Raw genomic sequence first — 19,329 nt, 5'->3', positions numbered from 1 at the left:
TGGTTCTGATGTGGTGGCTTGGGAAGATATCCTGGGAAACTGTTTCACCCAGACTGAGCTGGCCTGAAGTTCTAGTTCCTACATTGGGCATTTGTTGCTGGAGCCTTAGAAAAGTCAACTAGAGTCTTAGCTGTGGTCTGATAAATTCCAAAAGAAACACCTCCTCTGTTGTGTACCAAGGCAGTTCGTGGGAGTGACGCCCACTTATGCCCACCTCCAGGTATAAGCAGTGAGGGAGAGATGCTGTCTGCAGAGAATTTAAAAACAGTAACGAGGGAATTCCCTGGTAGTCCAGTGGTTAGGGCCTCGCGATTTCACTGTGAATGGCGTGGGTTTGATCCCTGGTCGGGGAACTAAGATCCCGCAAGCCCCGAGGCAGTGGCCGAAAAAAAAACCAAACAGTAATAAAATCGAATAAAAAGATAGGGGTTGGTTTGATTTTTATCATCACTATACCCCAGCAAGTCTACACAACCTGGTCAGCGATCGAATAAATACTCCTTCCTGCTCAACCAGCCACACTCCCCAAACCCTTCTGCGCCTCCCTGGCCTCGACAAAGTCTGGTGAGTCGCCATCAGCAAGTAACACCTCATCTTTTTTGGTTTCTTTTCCAATGTGTTTATTTTTCAAAATATACAATTTATTTACACCTTTACTTCACAACGGTAGTTTGTATATTTATTCCAAAATCTTTAAATAACCCCGCAGTAAACAGTACAAATCACAGGATCGGTCAAACTGCTTCCCTTTAGCCTTTACACACATCGAGTTTTTAAAAAGTTTCAAGTAGTAACGGTTTGTGGGTAAGAAGGGAACAAAAATAAGACAAAAACGTTTTTACATAAGCTCGACATGTAGGATTAGAAAGGGCAATCTGAGCAGCTACTTGGTCTGGGGCCCGACTAAGGGTATTTATATAGTTTATAAATAAGACCCTCTTATGAGCAGCGAGGGTTTTGGTTATGAGGAAGAAAGGGTGGGAACCTCGTCCGCTGGGGTGGAAGGGGCTGGGAGATAAGGCACCGCATCAAGGCTTCTTCTCGGCTTAAGGAGGCACTGGCTGGAAGGGTCCTGAGTGAGGCGGGCAGGGGCCCACTTACGCCAGGTGGAGGTCGAGAATGGCTGGGGACAGGATGGGGCTCCCATCCATGGAGAGGTCTCTTTAGCCTCCCTTGGGGAAAAGCTTTGTGATTCTGGAGGCAGAGAGATGGCTAGAGCAGCTGGTGCTTCCTAAAGAAAGGGGCGTGGGCTCCCTCCAGCCTTGAGACCCGCAACAGCTACTCTCGGCCCACCTGCACAGACAGGTGAGGGCCAGGCGTGTGGGTGCTGGATGTGTCACAGCCCGAGGCACCTGGTGATGCAGCTGGCATTTGTCATTGGCAGGGGACAAAGGTGCTGCCCCAGGATTGGGGAGGGCCTGTAGGAGGCTTCCTGCTTTCTCCTCTTCGGACAGTGCTTCATCCACCTCGGTGTCCTCCAGTCCTCAGGAGAACAGCCTGAGCCACCACGCACTCCCCGGCAACAGAAGGTGGGGAAGACGAGGGCCAAGGCCCTGCAGACCCCGCTCTTCACTGTTAACACTGGCAGCTCCAGGGTGCTAAGACACAGGTGGGACACCAGCTGGTCCCAGGGGTCAGTTGCCTTCACTCCCCTTAGGAAAGTCCCCACTGGCCGGGTCCTGAAGCAGTCCTGTGGGCTAAGGCACTGGGCGGGGGTGTGAGTGAAGAGGCTGGGATGCTCCAGGAGAGAGCTAGTCCCTGAGGGCCACTGGGCCACCAAGTGGACGTGACCCTCCTGTGCTGGGTCAGGAGGGCAGTCTCAGGGTTAGCCTCGGGCTTCAGGGTTTCCCCAGCACCCTCCACCAAGCCCAAGGACCGGACAAAGCCCGCACTGCCTGGTCAAGTAAACCTTCTTTGCAGTGTCTGGATGGGGGTGGACTGGGGTAGGGGCCACAGCGGGGCTGAGGGCAGGACAACAGGGTTGGGAGTTCTCACTGTATCTTCGGGTGGGGTTCTTCCAGAATAAGGGTGTGGAAAAAGTGATCCCAAAATTTAGTGCTGATGCCAAATCCTAGAGAGGGAGACAAACGGGCAGAAGATGAGGCATTCTTGAAGGAGTCAATCTGCTTGGAAGGGAGCCTAGCTGGGGCTAGCACGTGGGGAAGATTTCAACATCAGTCCCCGATGGCCTTTCCAACTCTCAGGGCCATTCTGGCAGGAGTCAAGAGCAGGGTACCAGTGTTTCTAGACTCCCAAGGATACCGTTGGAATAACCCCAAATTTCTTATCTGGCCTGGCTTCCTGGGAGAGCCTGGCTGCTGCCTGCCTCTTCCTCTCTCTGCCTCACACTCCAGCCGCCTCCTTCTCTTTGAAGATGCCAAGTTCATTCCTGCTTCAAGGCTTCGCACCTGTTGCTCCTGGGAGGCTCTTTCTCCAGACGTTGGATGCTGGCTTCTCCTAATTCAGGTCTCAGCTCTAATGACGTCTCTGCAGTGACACCTTCCTGGACCACTTTAGCTAGCATTCTGCTGTCCAGCAGGGTAGCCACTAGCCCATGTGACTTCTGAGCACTGGAAATGTGGCCTGAGCTATGGAGGGACTAGATTCCCAGTTTCATTTAATTTTAATTAACTTACATTTCAATGTAAAAAGCTATACTCGATTCAGTTACTGGAGAACTTTTAGGCACGCTTGGAGCAACTCATGTATGTGAATCTACTTTTTTGACTGTAAATTTTATAAACTCTAAATATGGATCAAGTATTTCCAATGAACATTTAGCCCTTGAATGGCCACGGGCTTGTAAGTGCAAGATAACACACCGGATATCGAAGACTTAATAGAAGGAAAGAATGTAAAATTTCTCATTAACAATTTTATTTTTTTTGGCCACGCCGCACGGCTTGAGGGATCCCAGTTCCCCAACCAGGGATCAAACCTGGGCCCACGGCAGGCTGAGTCCTCAGGCTGAAAGCTCTGAGTCCTAACCACTGGGCCTCCAGGGAATTCCCAACAATTTTTATATTGATCACACGTTGAAATGATAATATTTTGGTTGTATTTGGCTTAATAAACTATATTATTAAAATTAACTTCATTGGTTTAATTTTACTTGTTAATGTGGCTACTAGAAAATGTAAAATCCCATCTGTGACTTATATTCTATATTATTAAACAGTGTGGGTCCCCTCTCCTGCTGACCTGGTTTCTCTAACATCACTTTGCTTCATTTTCTTCGTGGCACTTATCACTGCCTGAAATGGTCTTTGCTATTTACTGGTTTCCTTGTTTGTCTGTCTCTGCACAGCCCCCTGCACCAGGGATTAGGATGGGAGTGCCACGCTTGCCTTGCTGACTGTGTATCCCCAGAACCGTGCCTGGCTCTGGCTAGAAGCTCGGGGGTAGTTGTCAAATAAGAAATGAACAAACGAGGAAGTGGGGAGGCACCGGCAGGTCCTCACCTGACTGCTGGTGTGCAAAGTGGTGCTTGACGTGGTGGGCCTTCAGGTTGTACAGGTAGGAGCCCTTGTGCGGGGAGCCGAAGTGCAGGTAGTAGTGCATCATGTCGTAGATGACGTAGCCCAGGAGGCCACCTGCAAACACAGTGCCCCCCACCGCCTCGGGCAGGATGAGCCGTAAGAACACGTAGAAGAAAGCTATCACCAGAGAGGCTGGCACAGGGGGGAAGACCAGGCGGGACTCGTCGAAGGGTGCCTGTGGATGGAGGGGCTCATGTGTCAGGACGCAGCCCGGGGCCCCAGGGCCTGACTGTGGTCACACACAGCATGCCGGCCCAGAGGTGCTCCCATGGGGGATGGGACAGAGCAGCCCAGACAGTCCAGGGAGGGTGTAGGCTTGGCACCCTCGGTGGCTTTGGGGAGGGTGGGCCACCAAGCCTAAAAGCCCTGGAGAGTCTGTCCCACCCCCAATTTCCAAGCCAGGATGGGACCTGGAAAACCGGACAAGAAAACAGGGGTGGGTGTGATGTGGGCGGGATGCTCGCAGAGCAGAGTCCCTCTTTATGCTGAAGAGGCCCCTGTGGCTCTGGAATTTGTTCGGTGCTGGGGAGGAGGCCCAGCCCCCCACCCCAAGTACCAGGCGGGGCACCTGGACACGGCCCGAGGGTGATGAAGGTGCACATGGTAGACGATGCTGGAGGTGTTAACAGGCAGGTCCCCCACCCCAGGTGGCCTTCTTTTTTCTAAGGGGGTGTTGTCACAGTGAACCAGACAACAAAAGAACCTAGTCTTTGGCTCCGGAGCTTCACAAGCCAAGGGCCTGGCAGACAGGTAAGATTTTAGAGACTGTGTGAGTATTCTGAGGAGAGACCCTCTCTGGGCTGAAAGAGGAGAGAGAGAAATCAGGTGACAGAGAAAGAGCAATATACCGATGTGGGCCTCCCTCCCCTCTGACCAGGAGCAGCAGAACTTGCTGGCCATGTGCCAGAACACCAGCTCCAGGACAAAGAAGGAAGGAAGGGAGGGGGGAGGATGGAGAGCCTGGGATAGGCCGAGAACAGCATGGTGCAGGGACAGAGAAGCAGCAGGGGGACACAACTTCCTCTGGGCAGACCTGGCTTCCAATCCCAGCTGCTGGGACCATTATGTTGCCCTTGAGGAGCCCCAGGGGGGTGGATGGCTGACAGCACAGACTCTGGATTCCACAGGGGACAACATCCAGGTGTGACCTTGGGTGAATTCCTTAGTTCATTTCCCCAAGCCTCAGTCTGCCAGTCTGTGGAATGGGGAGAACTGTAGCACCATCTTCAGAATGAAGCTCCACAAGGGCAGTGATTCTTGACTGTTTTGTTCAATGGTGTCTAGAACAGTGCCCGGCACATAGTGAGCACTTAAGTGAGCATTTACTGAATGAATGAATAAATGAAGGAATGAAGTTGTTGTGAGGACTAAAGTTGGACACACATGCTCACTCTGTCCACGCCCGGTGCAGGTTAGGACCCAGTCACACCCAGTCACATTTCCCCTCGCTCTCAACCTGACTCCCACCAAGATGGGCAGCTCCCATGGGTGGGACCCAGGTGACAGCCTGCCCTGCTCACCTTGTGGTGCTGGCCGTGCATGATGAAGTGCAGCATGATGAGGTAATAGCTGTCGTTGGGGGGCTTCATGTGGAACAGGAAGCGGTGGATGAGGTACTCTACTAGGCTCCAGAGGAGCAGCCCCAGCATGAAGAGGCCCGGGAACGTGGACTCAGGCATGGCTACCGAATACTCTGCAGAGGGGCAGGAGAGAGGCAAGGTCAGGGCAGACAGCCCCAGGGCACAGCCGTGCCTGGTAGCTCCAGAGGTCCTGTCTCAAGGCTCCGTCACCTTAGGAGCTGCTGCCCTTTGCCCAGCAGCTATGGGGCCCAGCCCCACTATTAAGGCCTTTGAATCAAAATGGGAAGGAGGCTGTGACGATCTATGTTGAGCTTAGGAGGAGTCCTCCCAGAGGACTATTGACGTGGGGTATTACATGGATTTCCGATGTTGAACCACCCTTGCATTCTGGAATAAATCCTATTTGGTGGTGGTGTATAATCCTTTAATATGTTCTAGGATTCGGTTTTCTAGTGTTTCGTTGAGGACTGTTGCATCTATATTCGTCAGTGATATTAGTTTGTAGTTTTCTTTCTTGTGGTGTCTTTGTCTGGCTTTGGTATTGGAGTAAGATTTGGCTAGACATCTGAGATCTTCCTTAAAGCGACTGTAAGAGGAACAGCTATGGCCAGCACTGGACCTTTACCTGGTGCTATGGTCAGAACATGTTCCCTCAAATTCATATGTTGAAACCTAACCCCCAAGGTGATGGGAGGTGATTAGGTCATGGGTGAATAGGACTAATTCCCTTATAAAAGAGGCTCGAGAGAACTCTTCCCCTTTCTGCCGTGTGAGGATACAATGAGTCTTTGACCTAGAAGAGGGCCTTCACCTGACCATGCTGACATCCTGATCTGGGACTTCCAGCCTCCAGAATCGTGAGCAATTCATTTCTGTTGTTTACAAGCCACCCAGTCTGTGATGTTTTGTTATAGAAGACTGAACGGACAAGGAAAAAGTGACCTTGCCCCAGCAGCATGGAGGAGAGGGAGGGGCGATTCTGATGAAGCCAGCAGAGCTGGGGGGCTATTGGTGGAAGATGTTAACCACCAGGGACTGGGGGGCCAGGAGGGCCAGGAAAACCCAAGGAGAGATGGGTTCATGGACAATACTTCAAATCATAGCACATGAGGAAGATGCGAAAAACCTGGAGATGATTAACCCAGAGAACAGAAGACTGGAGAGATGTAATTATCATGAAGTGTGAGGTTCCCCATGCCCAGCCCTCGGAGGACAGCCCGCAGTCCTTCCGGCTCTCGTTTCTTTTCTCTACTTCATCCATTCTTCGACTTCACCGACACTTCAGCTCTTGTCACAGTTTTCTTCATGTCTATGCTCACCCTCTTAGCTCTACTTCTTTTCTCCACAAGCTATTGCTTTGGCTATACTGGCTCTCTCTTTTAAAAAGGAGCAGCATTATTGAAATATAACTCACATATCTTACAATTCACCCATTTCAAGTGTACAGTTCAATGGTTTTTAGTATACTCAGAGTTGTACAACCATCACAATTTTAGAACATTTCTATCACCCCAGAAAGAAACCCATTACCCATTAGCAGTCACTACTCATTTCCTCCAACCCTTGCCATTTCCCAGAGCCAGGAATCCCCTAATCTACTTTCTGTCTATTGCATCTGCCTACTCCGTATATTTCGTATCAATGGACTCATACAGTATGTGGTCTTTTGTGACTGGCTTCTTTTACTTACAATATTTTCAAGGTTCATCCACGTTGTAGCATGTATCAGAACTTCATTCCTTTTTAAGGCTGAATAATATTCCTTATTAATATGGATGCACCACATTTGTTTATCCACTCCTCAGTTGATGGACAGCTGGGTTGTTTCTACTTTTTGGCTATTGTGAATAATGCTGCTATGAACATTCATGTGCGATTTTTTGTGCGGACGTATGTTTTCAGTTGTCTTGGGTACATGCCTAGGAGTGGAATTGCTGGCACCTACTGCAACTATGTTTAACTTTTGGGGAAACTACCAAACTGTTTTCTAAAGCTAGCCATTCTCTTTTTTTTTTTTTTTTTTTTTTTTTTTTGCTGTACGCGGGCCTCTCACTGTTGTGGCCTCTCCCGTTGCGGAGCACAGGCTCCGGACGCGCAGGCTCAGCGGCCATGGCTCACGGGCCCAGTCGTTCCGTGGCATATGGGATCTTCCCGGACCGGGGCACGAACCTGTGTCCCCTGCATCGGCAGGCGGACTCCCAACCACTGCGCCACCAGGGAAGCCCGACCACTCTATTTTTGAATCTGTAACCCCGTAAGTTCCCATCCTGAGGTTTATGAATACCCAGAGTCCTTGGTCGGATTTCAGAGCGAACCTGCTGACATGGTATCCCAAACGACGCATCTGTGTGCATCTTTCTGGGGGTTGAGTCCACAAATTTTCAGATCCTCAAAGGAACTGGAACCAACAAGGTTTGAACACACAGCTCCACTCCCTGCCTGCTGGGATACTTGGCTTTTCTCCTCTTCTCTAGATGCCCTTTGTCAGGCTCCATCGTGGAAACTGCCTCTGTCCCCAGGGTCAAAACCTTGACCCTCCCCTCTTATATGCTCTCTGTTTGATCTAGGATGTCAGCCGCACCTGCCTGCTGACAAGCCCCAGATCTATGCCTCCAGCTCAGCCCCGGACGGCCACTTGCTACTGGGCATCTCCATGCAGCTGTCCACAGCCCCGCCTCCAAGGTCAGCAGCTTCCAAATGAAGCCAATCATCTTCTTCTTCCTTCCTGCCCAACCTGTCACCCCAGGCTGCACCTCAGTGCAGGGGTTAATGACTTCCACACATTACCTAAGGCTCAACTTATTCCTGTCTCCCGTGTCCAACCTGTCACCAAGCTCTGTCAGCTGCCTCTCCTTAATATCTTCTGGCAAAGTAAAAAAAAAGCCAGACACAAAAGACCACATACTATAGGAGTCTATTTATATGGCATGTCCAGAATAGGCAAATGTAGAGAGACAGAAGTAGACTGGTGGTTGCCAGGGGCTGGACGAGGGGAGAATGGGGAGCAGAAGCTCAGTGGGGGTGGGGTTTCCTTTTGGGGTGATGAAAACCTTCTGGAACTAGACAAAAGTGGTGGTGGTACAACACTGTGAACGTACTAAATGCCACTGAATTGTTCTCTTCAGAATGGTTCATTTTATGTTATATGTATCTCAGCTCAATTTAAAAAAGAATCTCTTGGGTCAGTTCACTGCTCTGACGCTCCCACTACCTCATCACCCGGCGGCTGCATCAGCTTCCTACTCCAACTCTCTGCCCCTACATGCTGTTAAAACCCTCCTGTGGTGCCTCGTTCTCTTTAGGTAAAGTCCAAACCCCTAGCCTGGCACTCGAGCTCCCTTGAGACCCAGCCCTGCCAGACACATCCCTGCCTCATTGCCCCATCACCCTGTACGGGGGCCAAACCGAACACCTGTGGCTCCTGAGATGCCCGCGTTCCCCACACACACATATCTTTTCCTTTGCTGGAATTCCCTCCCTCCCCTCCTTACCCCACGTGTCTCCTCCTGTGAGAAGCCTCTGCAGACACCCTTTGCCCCGACCTGGGCCGGGTTTGAGGCCTGCCACATCATCCTTCATCATGTTGAGCTATGGCTGCCGTTTTACTCACTTGTCCCCACCAGGTTGTGAGCATTTTATGGGCAGAGTGGGTATTTTGTTCTGTATCTCCTGTGCTTAACACAGCAGGTGCTCAGACACTCGTGGGAGATTCGTGGGCCAGCCCAAGTCTCTCTGGAGGGCTAGACAAAGATGAGATTTGACCCGTACTGCTCTAAGGGCAGAACAGGGGCAGCCTCTGGTTCTGTTTAAGAAAGCACTTCTGAAGGACTGTGCCCAGTGTGAATGACCACAGGGAACTAGGGAGTAAGGAGAGAGCCCAGGAAGATGAGGAGGAGAGGTGACTTTCCTGCTCTGTGGACCAGATATCAGGCCCAGGGCCGTTCTGATAGACGGTTCCAAATGAGTCTCTAAGCTAAGGAAGGATTTTTCACACCTTGCCTGGAAAGTAACACAACGCAGCTAAGGTTCAATCCCCAAAGGACCCAGCCAATCTTTCTGAAATCAGGCGTTGAGCTGGTCTGACATTTCTCATCAGTGGGGCCTGCTGTGTCCACATCTGGCATGAGACACATGCCTGACAGCACTCCCTGTCAGTAGCCATCCAGCCCTGGCTGGGCTGCTCTGGTTGGCCAGGTCCCACTTCGAGGGAAGGCTGGACACCTCTGAGGTCTTTCAGGACACTCTGGTGAAGTGCAGGGAGCCTGGGCTTTGGATTTGCAGACCGGGGTTCAGATCCCGGCTCTGTACCATCTACGTGTTTTCTCAACAGTAAAATATCCTACCACTTGTGAAGGGCTGTTGCTAAGACAGAGGGAATATAACACCTGATTATGTGATAAATATATATCTTATATATAAGAATAATATACTGTATATTAATACTTATCATAATAATATAATATGCCTCGTATATAACAAGAAGCTACTATAATTTTTAAATATAATGAGTCAAAGTACATCTAAGTTCCACACAGTCCTCCTTGTGCTGTGTTCTCTCAGTTCTCCTTGCAGGGCTCTGGAGGGTCCCTGGTTGGGGGAGAAGGAGTTTCCCAGCTCCCCCGCCCCAGAGTGCAGGAGCCCTTCCTCGCTGTGTAGCTCTCTTGTCAGCAGGGAAAGGACTGGACATACAGAAGCATTCCCTGGCCACAGACTTTGGTCTTGACCTTTGCTGGGGCTCCCACCACAATTGCATGGAGGCCTGAATCCTTGCCTAGGACGCTGCTCTGCACTCACTCTAACGTGCCTCCAGGAACTGCGCTGGGGGCCAGCCTGGATGTGCAGAAGCCCTCTACTTTCCAAAGCATTTTCACACATGCACCTAGGAATTTCAGCCTTGCACTGGTGTCTCCATGCAGCTTCCACTGTTCCTTGGCACCCTGAGTCTCCTGCATTTACTCCAGTGCACCCTTTGTCCAGCAGCTGTGCTGGGACCCTGCTGAGTTTCCACTCGCCTTGCTTTGTGGCTTTATTTTTTTCTGCCTGTGGCCTGTGCCTTGCCTGATGAGCTGCAGGTGAGGGAGGCGTGTGCGGCTCTCATGCCACCATCGCTGGCATCATGGTCACAGCCCCATTAACCCCCTACACTAGACCTTTATTAGACAGCACATTTCAGCTCTCTGCAGAGGCCCGTGGTTCTGATGAAGCCATCGAATCACCCTCCCTGCCTCGCAGAAAAGTCCCCTCCTATAGGTCAAGTCTCCGCCCGCCCCCTCACCCCAGCATCACCCCCGTCAGCCCATCAGGCCGGAGCTGGTACCGAGTGGCATCTCTGGAGGAATCCTGCAAAGGGACCTGGGCCAAAGCTCTGGCATCCCATTCCCCCTCTGGCCCCAGCCCTGGCGGCCCTGCCACTGTTGGTGATTGTTAGGGGCGCGCCCGGCAGACAGTGGGTGATTCAGTGAGCAGGACGTCTCAGCAACAAGCCCTGTGCTGTGCCTGAGCTATTCAGCGTGGGCAGAAAAGGGTAACGTTGGCTCGAGGGGTGCACACATTAACCCTTGGGGACCGGGAGCAGCCTGGGCTCTGGGGGACTTCCTGCAGCTGGCTCAGCACCTCCCCATCCTGGACCAGGTGGGAAAACTGGGGCTCCAGGTGCTGTGGCTGTGGCCCCTCTCATCTAAACCATTCAGCCCTCAACTTCTGCTCCTGGGGGAGGCGGGCAGGAGACAGCCTCGGAGTGTGGAGAGAAGGAGCCTCTGTCTGGCAGCGACAGGGGTTCAGAGGCTCACAGTTGGGAACATGACATGTGATCAGGAGAGGAAAGCCCACCTGAGCTATTCCCAGCACCCCTCTCCCACCTGTCCCCCTACCCGGCCTCTGTCTGAGCCATTTGCCATGGGCAAGCACTTCCCCAAGGCAGGTTCTGCCAGGACGGACAGATTACCTGGGCAGGTGACAGATTACCTGGAGACCAAAGGTAGGTGATGAACTTGGGAGGCAGGCTGGCAGAAGAGGCCCAAACCTGTGGCTGCCCTGAGAGACTCAGCCTCGCAGGCTCTTTGGAAGTCACCCCATGTCAGCCCTTCTCTCTGTCCCCTGCCCACCTGGGTGGCACCTAGCATCTACATCCCAGCCACGTGACCCTGAATTGCTCACTTGACTTCCTGAGGTTCCATTTCCTTATCTCTAAAGGGGTGTACCTTTCTTGTGGGGCTGTTGGGAGGGTTAAATGAGATGGTCCCTGGAAAGCACCAGGCATGTGATAAGTGCTCAGTAGAGGTTAGTGGGTTGCTACTCTGAGTCAGGGCTTCTGCCGCCGGGCCTTTGCCCTGGGGGACATTCCAGGACACTCTGGGATCCTTCTCTCCCAGGCTCTAATCTGTGTTCTGTTCGTGAACCATTCCAAGTTCAGCTCCCTGCTGTGCCACCTGGTGAAATGACTTCATTTAGTTTCCTGACGAACAATCCCAGGTCACACTTTTTCTATTCTTAGACTCAGTGAGAAACCCCCGTCTTTATTGTTACACCACTTGATGAAATGATTTCATTTAGTGTCTGCTAATGTGTGGCTGGTTGTTTTTTAAAACTCATTTTGTGGAGGGTGGGGAGGTCTGACATTTCTTTTGGAAGAATATTTCTACAGATAGACCTCATTTTAAAATCTTTGTGATATGGTTTAGGGTTCTATGTTCTCAGAAACTCAGGACCAGGGAGAGCACCAAGGTCTCCAGCCTTCAGGAGCCATGGGAGCAGTTGAGGAAGGACCCAACATTACCTGTGGTGAAGGACGTGAAGAGCCGGACGTTGCCCTGGGCAAGGGTTCGGTAGTAGGACCAACTGAGATACAGCATCAGGGGAACCCAGATGATAGGGACGCTGTACCTGCAGGAAGGTCATCAGGGTGAGAGATATACATGCACAGAAGCTCGAGAGGGTCCAACTTCCCTAGAGACACACCTCTCAACTAGAAGGGGATGAGATGATACCAAAGCATGTGCACAAAGCATATGGAGACCTGTGGTCCAGGGGACACTGATGTGGGGGATGGGGAGGGGAGGAGGAGAAAAGAAGAGAGAAGCTGTGAGTCTGTCTCAGTCTCTGAGATGAATTACTGGCAGGAAAAAAAAAAAAAAAAGTCCTTCTGGCTAACAGTGCAGCTAGATAGGTGCTGACCTCTTGTGGCAGAGGGGCTAATTGCAGGCAAAATAGTCTGCCATGGTCAGGGAAGGCTAGAAACCCCTCACAGGAGTCTGGAATAGAACAGAAGTGACATTCAAAGTGGTTTCTGGCTACATGTTGGATTGTCACTCAGTGGACAAAATCATGCATACGAATGGATTATGCCTATGGCATGTTCCACTATTGCCAAGAGCTTACAGTATAGCTCTGGGCTCCAGGGAGGGATCCATTTGACCCTTCCCCTTTGCATCTGACTGGCACCATCAGGAGAGAGGGATAGCCCACCATGGTCCGAGAGCAGGGCTCACCAGACAGTCTTGCTGAGGGCCTCGACAAGATCTGAGTGGAAGAGGCGGATGGGCCTGGTCACTGGCTGGTGGACCCACTCATCATACTTCTCTCCCAAGTGGCCTACCTGCCACAGTAGGGGCTTCTGCCAGTCTACCAGGTCCTGCAAGAGATAAAGTCAAGTGGACACTTGAAATTCACACCTGTGCACATTCGTTCTCCCATCTCCTGGTTACAGCATCCTACTCCCCAGCCCCACCTCAGCTTATGTGGTCTGTATGGAGCTACCAACCCTCCTGCTCCAGTGCTTGGGGACTAACTGTTCATCCCAACCTGAGGGCCACAGAAATGGGATCCAGGATAGGCCCATGGCCTAGGCTGGTGCCATGAGCCATCGGACAACCCTCTCCTCTTGCCGGGATTGCTAGGTTGGCAGGGCATGACCCTGGAGTTGCCAGTGAAGGCTGCCTGAGGATGAAGTCAACACAGAGGATGCCCAAGCCCAGAGCTGGAGATACTGAATCCTGGTGATGACATCTGAGTGCCTAGATTCAGCCATGCATGAAGCTTGAAGTCTTAACCAGGATTCTTTAGGTATAGGAGCCAATACATTCTGTACTAGGAATCAAGTAGGCCCTTTCTCCTCCAACAAGGGCTTTCTTCTTTTTTTTTGCGGCTGCACTGGGTCTTCGTTGATGTGCACAGGCTTTTCTCTAGTTGCGGTGAGTGGGAGCTATTCTTTTTTTTTGGGGGGGGAGCTATTCTTCATTGCAGTGTGTGGGCTTCTCATTGCAGTGGCTTCTCTTGTTGTGGAGCACAGGCTCTAGGGGCACGGGCTTCAGTAGTTGCAGCACGCAGGCCCCAGAGCACGAGGGCTTCAGTAGTTGTGGTGTGTGGGCTCAGTGGTTGCAGCTCACAGGCTCTAGAGCGTGCACTCAGTAGTTGGTGGCGCATGGGCTTAGTTGCCTCGAGGCATGTGGGATCTTCTCAGATCGAACCCATGTTCCCTGCATTGGCAGGCAGATTCTTTTTTTTTCCTTTAATTTATTTATGTATTTTTATTTATTTATTTTTGGCTGCATTGGGTCTTTGTTGCTGTGTGCAGGCTTTCTCTAGTTGCTGCGAGGAGGGGCTACTCTTCATTGTGGTGCATGGGCTTCTCATTGCGGTGGCTTCTCTTGTTGCAGAGCATGGGCTCTAGGCACGTGGGCTTCAGTAGTTGTGGCACACGGGCTCAGCAGTTGTGGCATGCGGGCTCTAGAGCACAGGCTCAGTAGGTGTGGCGCACAGGCTCAGTTGCTCTGTGGCATGTGGGATCATCCCGGACCAGGGCTCGAATCCGTGTCTCCTGCACTGGCAGGTGGATTCTTAACCACTGCCCCACCAGAGAAGCCCAAGGGCTTTCTTCTTAGTGGTGGCCTGTGTAATTCATTCATTCACCCATTCAAACAATCATTCGTTCAGCACTTTGCTTGACATATATCTATATTTCTATGTTAGTTGCTGGGAAGAATAAACAACAATGTAAGAGACCATCTTTGCTTCACATAGCTTAGTGCTGAAGCACAGTTCAGACTCTAGAGACAGGCTCTATCACTTACTGTGTGACCTTGGGGAAATTACTTGACCTCTCTGAGCCCCAGTTTACCTAGCTATGAAATGGAAGTAATAATAATGGTACCCACATAAAGTACTCAGCAAGGTGAGACATGCCAGGCAAGAAAACTTAATGGTGATACAGGCAGGCTGAGGTTGGGAGGCAGAATGATTGGTACAAATGCCCGGGTCTAGGGTAGGAGAGGAGGGCTTTGCCACAGAACCTAGGATTTGGGTTGAGCTCATACAATATGGAATACTTGGGAAGGGGGAGAAGGGAAAGGAGGTGGGGAGAGAGTATGGGCATAGATGTGGAGTTGAGAATGATTGTGGCCCATTTGATTCCTTGACATTGGTCTGTGGGGCAGTAGAAAGAGATCTTCTGAGGGCTTTAGATGACAGAACACCCAGTATCAGGCCCAGGAGTTGTCACTTCATCTTCCAGGCTGGCTGTCTCCAAGGTAGGGATGTATGTGTACCCCAGGGATACTCATAGGCTGATCCCCAGAGGTGAGGAGAAAATATTAGAGACTCTTTTTGATATATTTCTTTCATATATAAACCATATTTGAATGTTTTCTAATGTACATAATACAAGAGTACATTAGCTCGCACAAATAATTTGTAGATAATTTAAATGGACATATAATGGAGAATGTGCTCAAAACGTTTTAGTTAATAGGGATGCAAGGTCAAAAAAGTTTGGAGGCTGCAGAAGCCCTTGAAGACAATGGGAAGCCCTTGAAGATTTCTGATGAGTCGGTGTATTGAAGATTAATCTAGACCAAAATCAGTAAAGAAAAATGACCTTGGAGTCAGGTGACCACCTTCCAAGCCTGACTCTGCCTTTTATCAGCTGTGGGATCCTGGGCAAGTGCCTTTACCTCTCAGAGCCTCTCGGCTCTCTCGTCTGTAAAGCCGGGTGTGCCTGGACCCACCACCCACAATAGGAGAGAGGGCGCCATGTGCCCAGTGTCTGGTACTCAGTGGGTGTCAATGAACGTCCAATGCAGGGCATTTGGCGGCCACTGCGGGTGACAGGGACGTGGTGTCAGGAACTGAGGGCTAACAGTCACAGAGCACTGGTTATGTGCCAAGCATGTTTCTAAACACCTGACGTGAGTTAAATCCTGTGATCCTCACTGTACCCATAACTAGGTGGGTACTTTTATTGTTGTCGTTTGCAGATGAGGAAATTGAAGGTGAGTAACTTGCCCAAGGCTGTCCAGTTAAGACATTTTTGATGAATTGGCCCCTTTATTATTGGGAAATAGTCCCTGGTAACACTCCTTGTCCTGAAGTCCACTTTGTCTGATTTTAGCAAGGCTTCCTTATACTTGGTGTTTGCATGGTCTTTCTTTCCCCACCCTTTTAATTTCACCTTGCACACGCCTTTAAATTTAAAGTGCATCTCTTGCAGACAGTGTATAGTTGGGTCTTGCTTTTCGATCTAGTCACTCTCTGCCTTTTAATTGGAGTATTCAGTCCATTTACATTTAATGTTGTCTTGCTATTTGCTTTCTGTTTGTCTCCTCTGTTCTTCCCTTCTTGACTTGTTTGTGTTGATCAAGAATTTAAAATATTCTATATTATCTGCTCTGTTGGCATTTTAGCTATGCCTTTTTGTATATTTCTTAGTTGCTGTTCAAAGGATGATAATATGCATCCATAGCTTATCACCATCTATCTCAAGTGAAAGCCCTGGTTTTTACGTGTTCCACTTTTGCATGTTACACACGACACTTAATTCAGACTCAGCTACCTTAGACAAGGAACGTTTCCAGCTGCGGCACAGGTATGTGAACAGGCAGGCCTCTCTGTCAGCCAAGCAGTGGTTTGGGAAAATTTTTTCTGTTGATCCGTTTTGCCCTTATTTTGTAAAGCGAACAGAAAACAGCACGGGATTCATAAGCTTGATTCAGTTGAGACCCAGGAGGAAACGTCTAGGTCTAGCACCAAGCAGGGATTCCAGCCTGAATCTAATACCCTGTTGCGAAGGGAACAGAACAGACGGACAGAGAATGTATGGAGAAGCTGGAGTCAGATGGCCTGAGAGCTGCTTGTTTACAGGCATGATGGAAACAGAGCCAGCCTCTCCTCCCAGACACAAGCGTCTCTCATTTGATGGCCTGTTGCCCACTGGATCTTTGGACATGACTTGGGCTCCTCCCTGGCTAGACCAGTGGGCACTGGCCACTGTACAAAGGGCAGACTTGCTGTCTTGAGTTGGTCCCAAGGGTCCTCTGACCTGCTGGCTGGCCTTGGAGGGCCTGGAACCTGGGCTCTGTGTCTAGCCCTCCATGCATTTCTGCAAGGTAGCCCTCATTGGTGCCCAGGAAGGGCCACTTCACCCTGGGGGATGAAGGACCACGGCGGAGGAATCCCAAGAAGCTCACTTTCCTGTCTGCAAACATCCCCCTCAGTCCTCAAAGGCTGACACCTGCACTCTCCCCGCTGGCAGTGCTGCTACGCCAGGGGCAGTAAAGCTACCCTTCCACATTAAGTGTAGAAATGCAGCTTGGCTGACTTCCTCCCCACTTTGAGAAGGAGGACACTGAGGCCAGGAGGGGTCAGGTGACTCTTCAGATAGGGCTGGTTGGTCCTGTAGTAGGAGCCTCCCTTCCCGCCTCCCCCAAGCTCGTAACATCCTCCACACAATCTCCCAGGAGCTGGGACATTCACCATGGGCTCCACCCTGGTTCAGACAATACATGCACATACAGGGTGTCTCTTCTCAATTCTCTTCCAGTCGTGCTCACTGATGAGAAAGTCTCAGGTGGGTGCTAATTCAACACCTCTCGCTTGCTGGTCATTTCCAGCATGGCAACTGGCTGAGAAGGGGGGATGGCAAGAGATGATGGCTCGGATCCAATGAGATGGGAAGGGACTCAGGATAAATTTCACTTCCTACTCTACCTGGCCGGGACCGCTTGGCCCCTTAACCCTCCCACATAAACGGCTCTCTTCCTCCAGAGCTGGTGCCTGCTCCTGGCCCTCTCCCACCCCTACTTCCTAAGGCTCAGGGGAGACAGGGAAGGCGTCAGCAAAGGTCTGCGGGCCTCGGAAGGAGGCTGGGTGGGGGAAGGAGGGGGGAACAGCCCACTGATCACGCCTCCAGTTCCCAGGCATCTGGGGGTTTCCGTTGCTACCCTCACGATAGCAAATCCTCATTTTACAGCTGTGGAACCTGATGCGCAGAGAGGGCAAGTGATTCACTCAAGGTCACCCAGCTAAAGCCAGACTGCATGGATGAGGGTGAGGATATGTCCAGAAACTGTTCTTGAGTGCACTTGTTGAGGGTGGGGGGGGGGCGGGCTTGAGTGAACTCAAAGACCCAGAGCAACAGGCCAAGTCCCAGGGAGCACACGTGTAAGTCGTATAAGTCGGGGTGAGTTTGGCCCAAGCACCTGGTGTCCCATTCCCCTCCCCCATGCAGCTCTGTCCCTGCCCTAACGGGAGGGGAGGGGAGGGAGTCTCCCCGGGCTATGCCAGGAATGCAGCTGCAGCAGGGCCGGGGGCGGGGGTGGGGGTGGGGATTGGCAGCCTGCTGCCCAGAGGGTGGGTGGAAGGGCGCTGCCAGGGTGGGGAGGGGGCCTCTTTTCTCACCCCACCCATTCTCCAGAGGCCCCTCCTCCTGGGCAGCACAGGGGCCAGGTGGCACATAACTCTTTCCAGGGGCAGCCCCAGCTCAGGAGTGGGAATCTGCTCATCCCCAGACAGGGCGAGGGACAAATGTGGGGAGAGGGGGCAGCTGCTCTCTGTCAGCAGCTCCTCCCACCATCGCAGCTGTGAGCTGAGGCGATTGTTGAAAGAAATGTGTACCCAAACCCCAGAGCTCACAGCTCTAGGGCAGCTTTCTGGGCCAGGGAGGTGGGGGAGGGGCTTCCAACCAGCAGGAGCGGGGGCGGGGCGGGGGACGGTGCCCGGGAAGGACGAGAATTCCAACCATTGTTTCTGCATCCTTGTAACAGGCCCCTGGGCTCAGACTTCAGGTCCAATATTCTTGGAAGCTAGAATTTTGAGAGTTGGGGCCTCTGATGAGCTCATTTGACAGGTGAGGAGACTTAGGCTAGATGCTCAGCTACATATGCTGCACCTCAGCCGCCCAGCTCCGGAGCCCGAGGTCCTAACCACAAGGCCAGGAGGCCCGCTCTCAGCTGGCTCAGGACCCCCACAGCAGTGGGTTCTCTGGCACAGAGTCTGTGAGGGATCCAGCAGGGGTGTCTAGTGCAGCGGCTCTTGGTGGCCTTGCAGGGCTGAGTGCAGGCCTATGCCCTGAGGTCTAACTGGGGGCTCCCAGCTGGACAAGCTCAAGTCCACAGGGGCGTGTTCTGCCTCCCCTGCCCGTGCCCTATAACCTTCCCGTACCCAGAGGAGGTGACCTCATGCTCCCCGCTGCGAAGGTCCAGGGGATGAGAGTGACAGGGAGCGGGGGGTCGAATGGGCCGAGGCCCAGGGAGAGAGGAAGGATGGCATGCTGTGCAGAAAGCCAGTACCACTGCAGTCCTGCCCCGGGTGCCCAGCCCAAGGCCAGGCGGGGTGGTCTTTCACTGGCAGCTCACTTTCCGATACCTCACACAATACAGGGCAGGAATAATTTCCTCCTTCTTGATGGAGAAACAGGCCGCAACTGCCTGTGGTCACCCAGTGGCACCTCCTGCCCCCCAGCCAGCCTGCCTGGTGTCTCCCCGAGGGGTATTTTTTGAGCATAGCTGAGCTCTTTAGAAGAGGGGCCCAGACCTCCGGGCAAGGGGATGAGCAGGGAGGAAACTTGAGAGGCTCTGTGCCAGGAGGACAATCCTGGGGACCCCCTGTGGATCCCTCTGCAGCCAGACCCTCCATACCCCTACTGTGGGGTGGGCCAAAGGGAGAAGGGAGGCTCAAGGGGGCCCCAGGTGACTGGGGGGCAGAGTCCTGGGGAGGAAGCCAGCACCCATGGTGTCGAGGTCGGCCCTGTCCCAGGGTCGGCTGCCCGAGAGGCGCTGGTTCCGATCCAGGTGTTACTTGCCCAGGTTCTCAGTGACTTATGTGAGGGTCGTGAAAGGATAAAACTCACTGGGCAAAATCAACATCTTTGCCAGGCAGCCCCTGATGCCAAGGGTGTGTGTGTGTGTGTGTGTGTGTGTGTGTGTGTGTGTGTGTGTGTG

At 52.0% G+C, this 19,329-nt stretch overlaps 1 protein-coding gene across 1 annotated transcript in view; it reads right to left on the bottom strand.

Moving 5' to 3' along the window:
* Positions 1–222: 222 nt before the first annotated feature.
* Positions 223–19,329, bottom strand: part of FA2H (fatty acid 2-hydroxylase) — a 51,694-nt gene continuing 32,587 nt past the window's right edge. Inside the window, 5 exon segments of the mRNA XM_029211349.1 lie at positions 223–2,071; positions 3,462–3,714; positions 5,060–5,232; positions 11,895–12,001; positions 12,607–12,749. Of these exon segments, the coding sequence (XP_029067182.1) occupies positions 1,992–2,071; positions 3,462–3,714; positions 5,060–5,232; positions 11,895–12,001; positions 12,607–12,749 (756 nt within the window). The 3' untranslated portion in view covers positions 223–1,991.

The sequence above is a fragment of the Monodon monoceros genome, unplaced genomic scaffold (genome assembly GCF_005190385.1).
Source record: "Monodon monoceros isolate NGI ecotype Baffin Bay Population unplaced genomic scaffold, NGI_Narwhal_1 Super_Scaffold_10, whole genome shotgun sequence".
NCBI classification, from domain to species: domain Eukaryota; kingdom Metazoa; phylum Chordata; class Mammalia; order Artiodactyla; family Monodontidae; genus Monodon; species Monodon monoceros.
The sequence above is the reverse complement of the archived record's forward strand: the minus strand, read 5'-3'. Positions and strand labels throughout refer to the sequence as shown.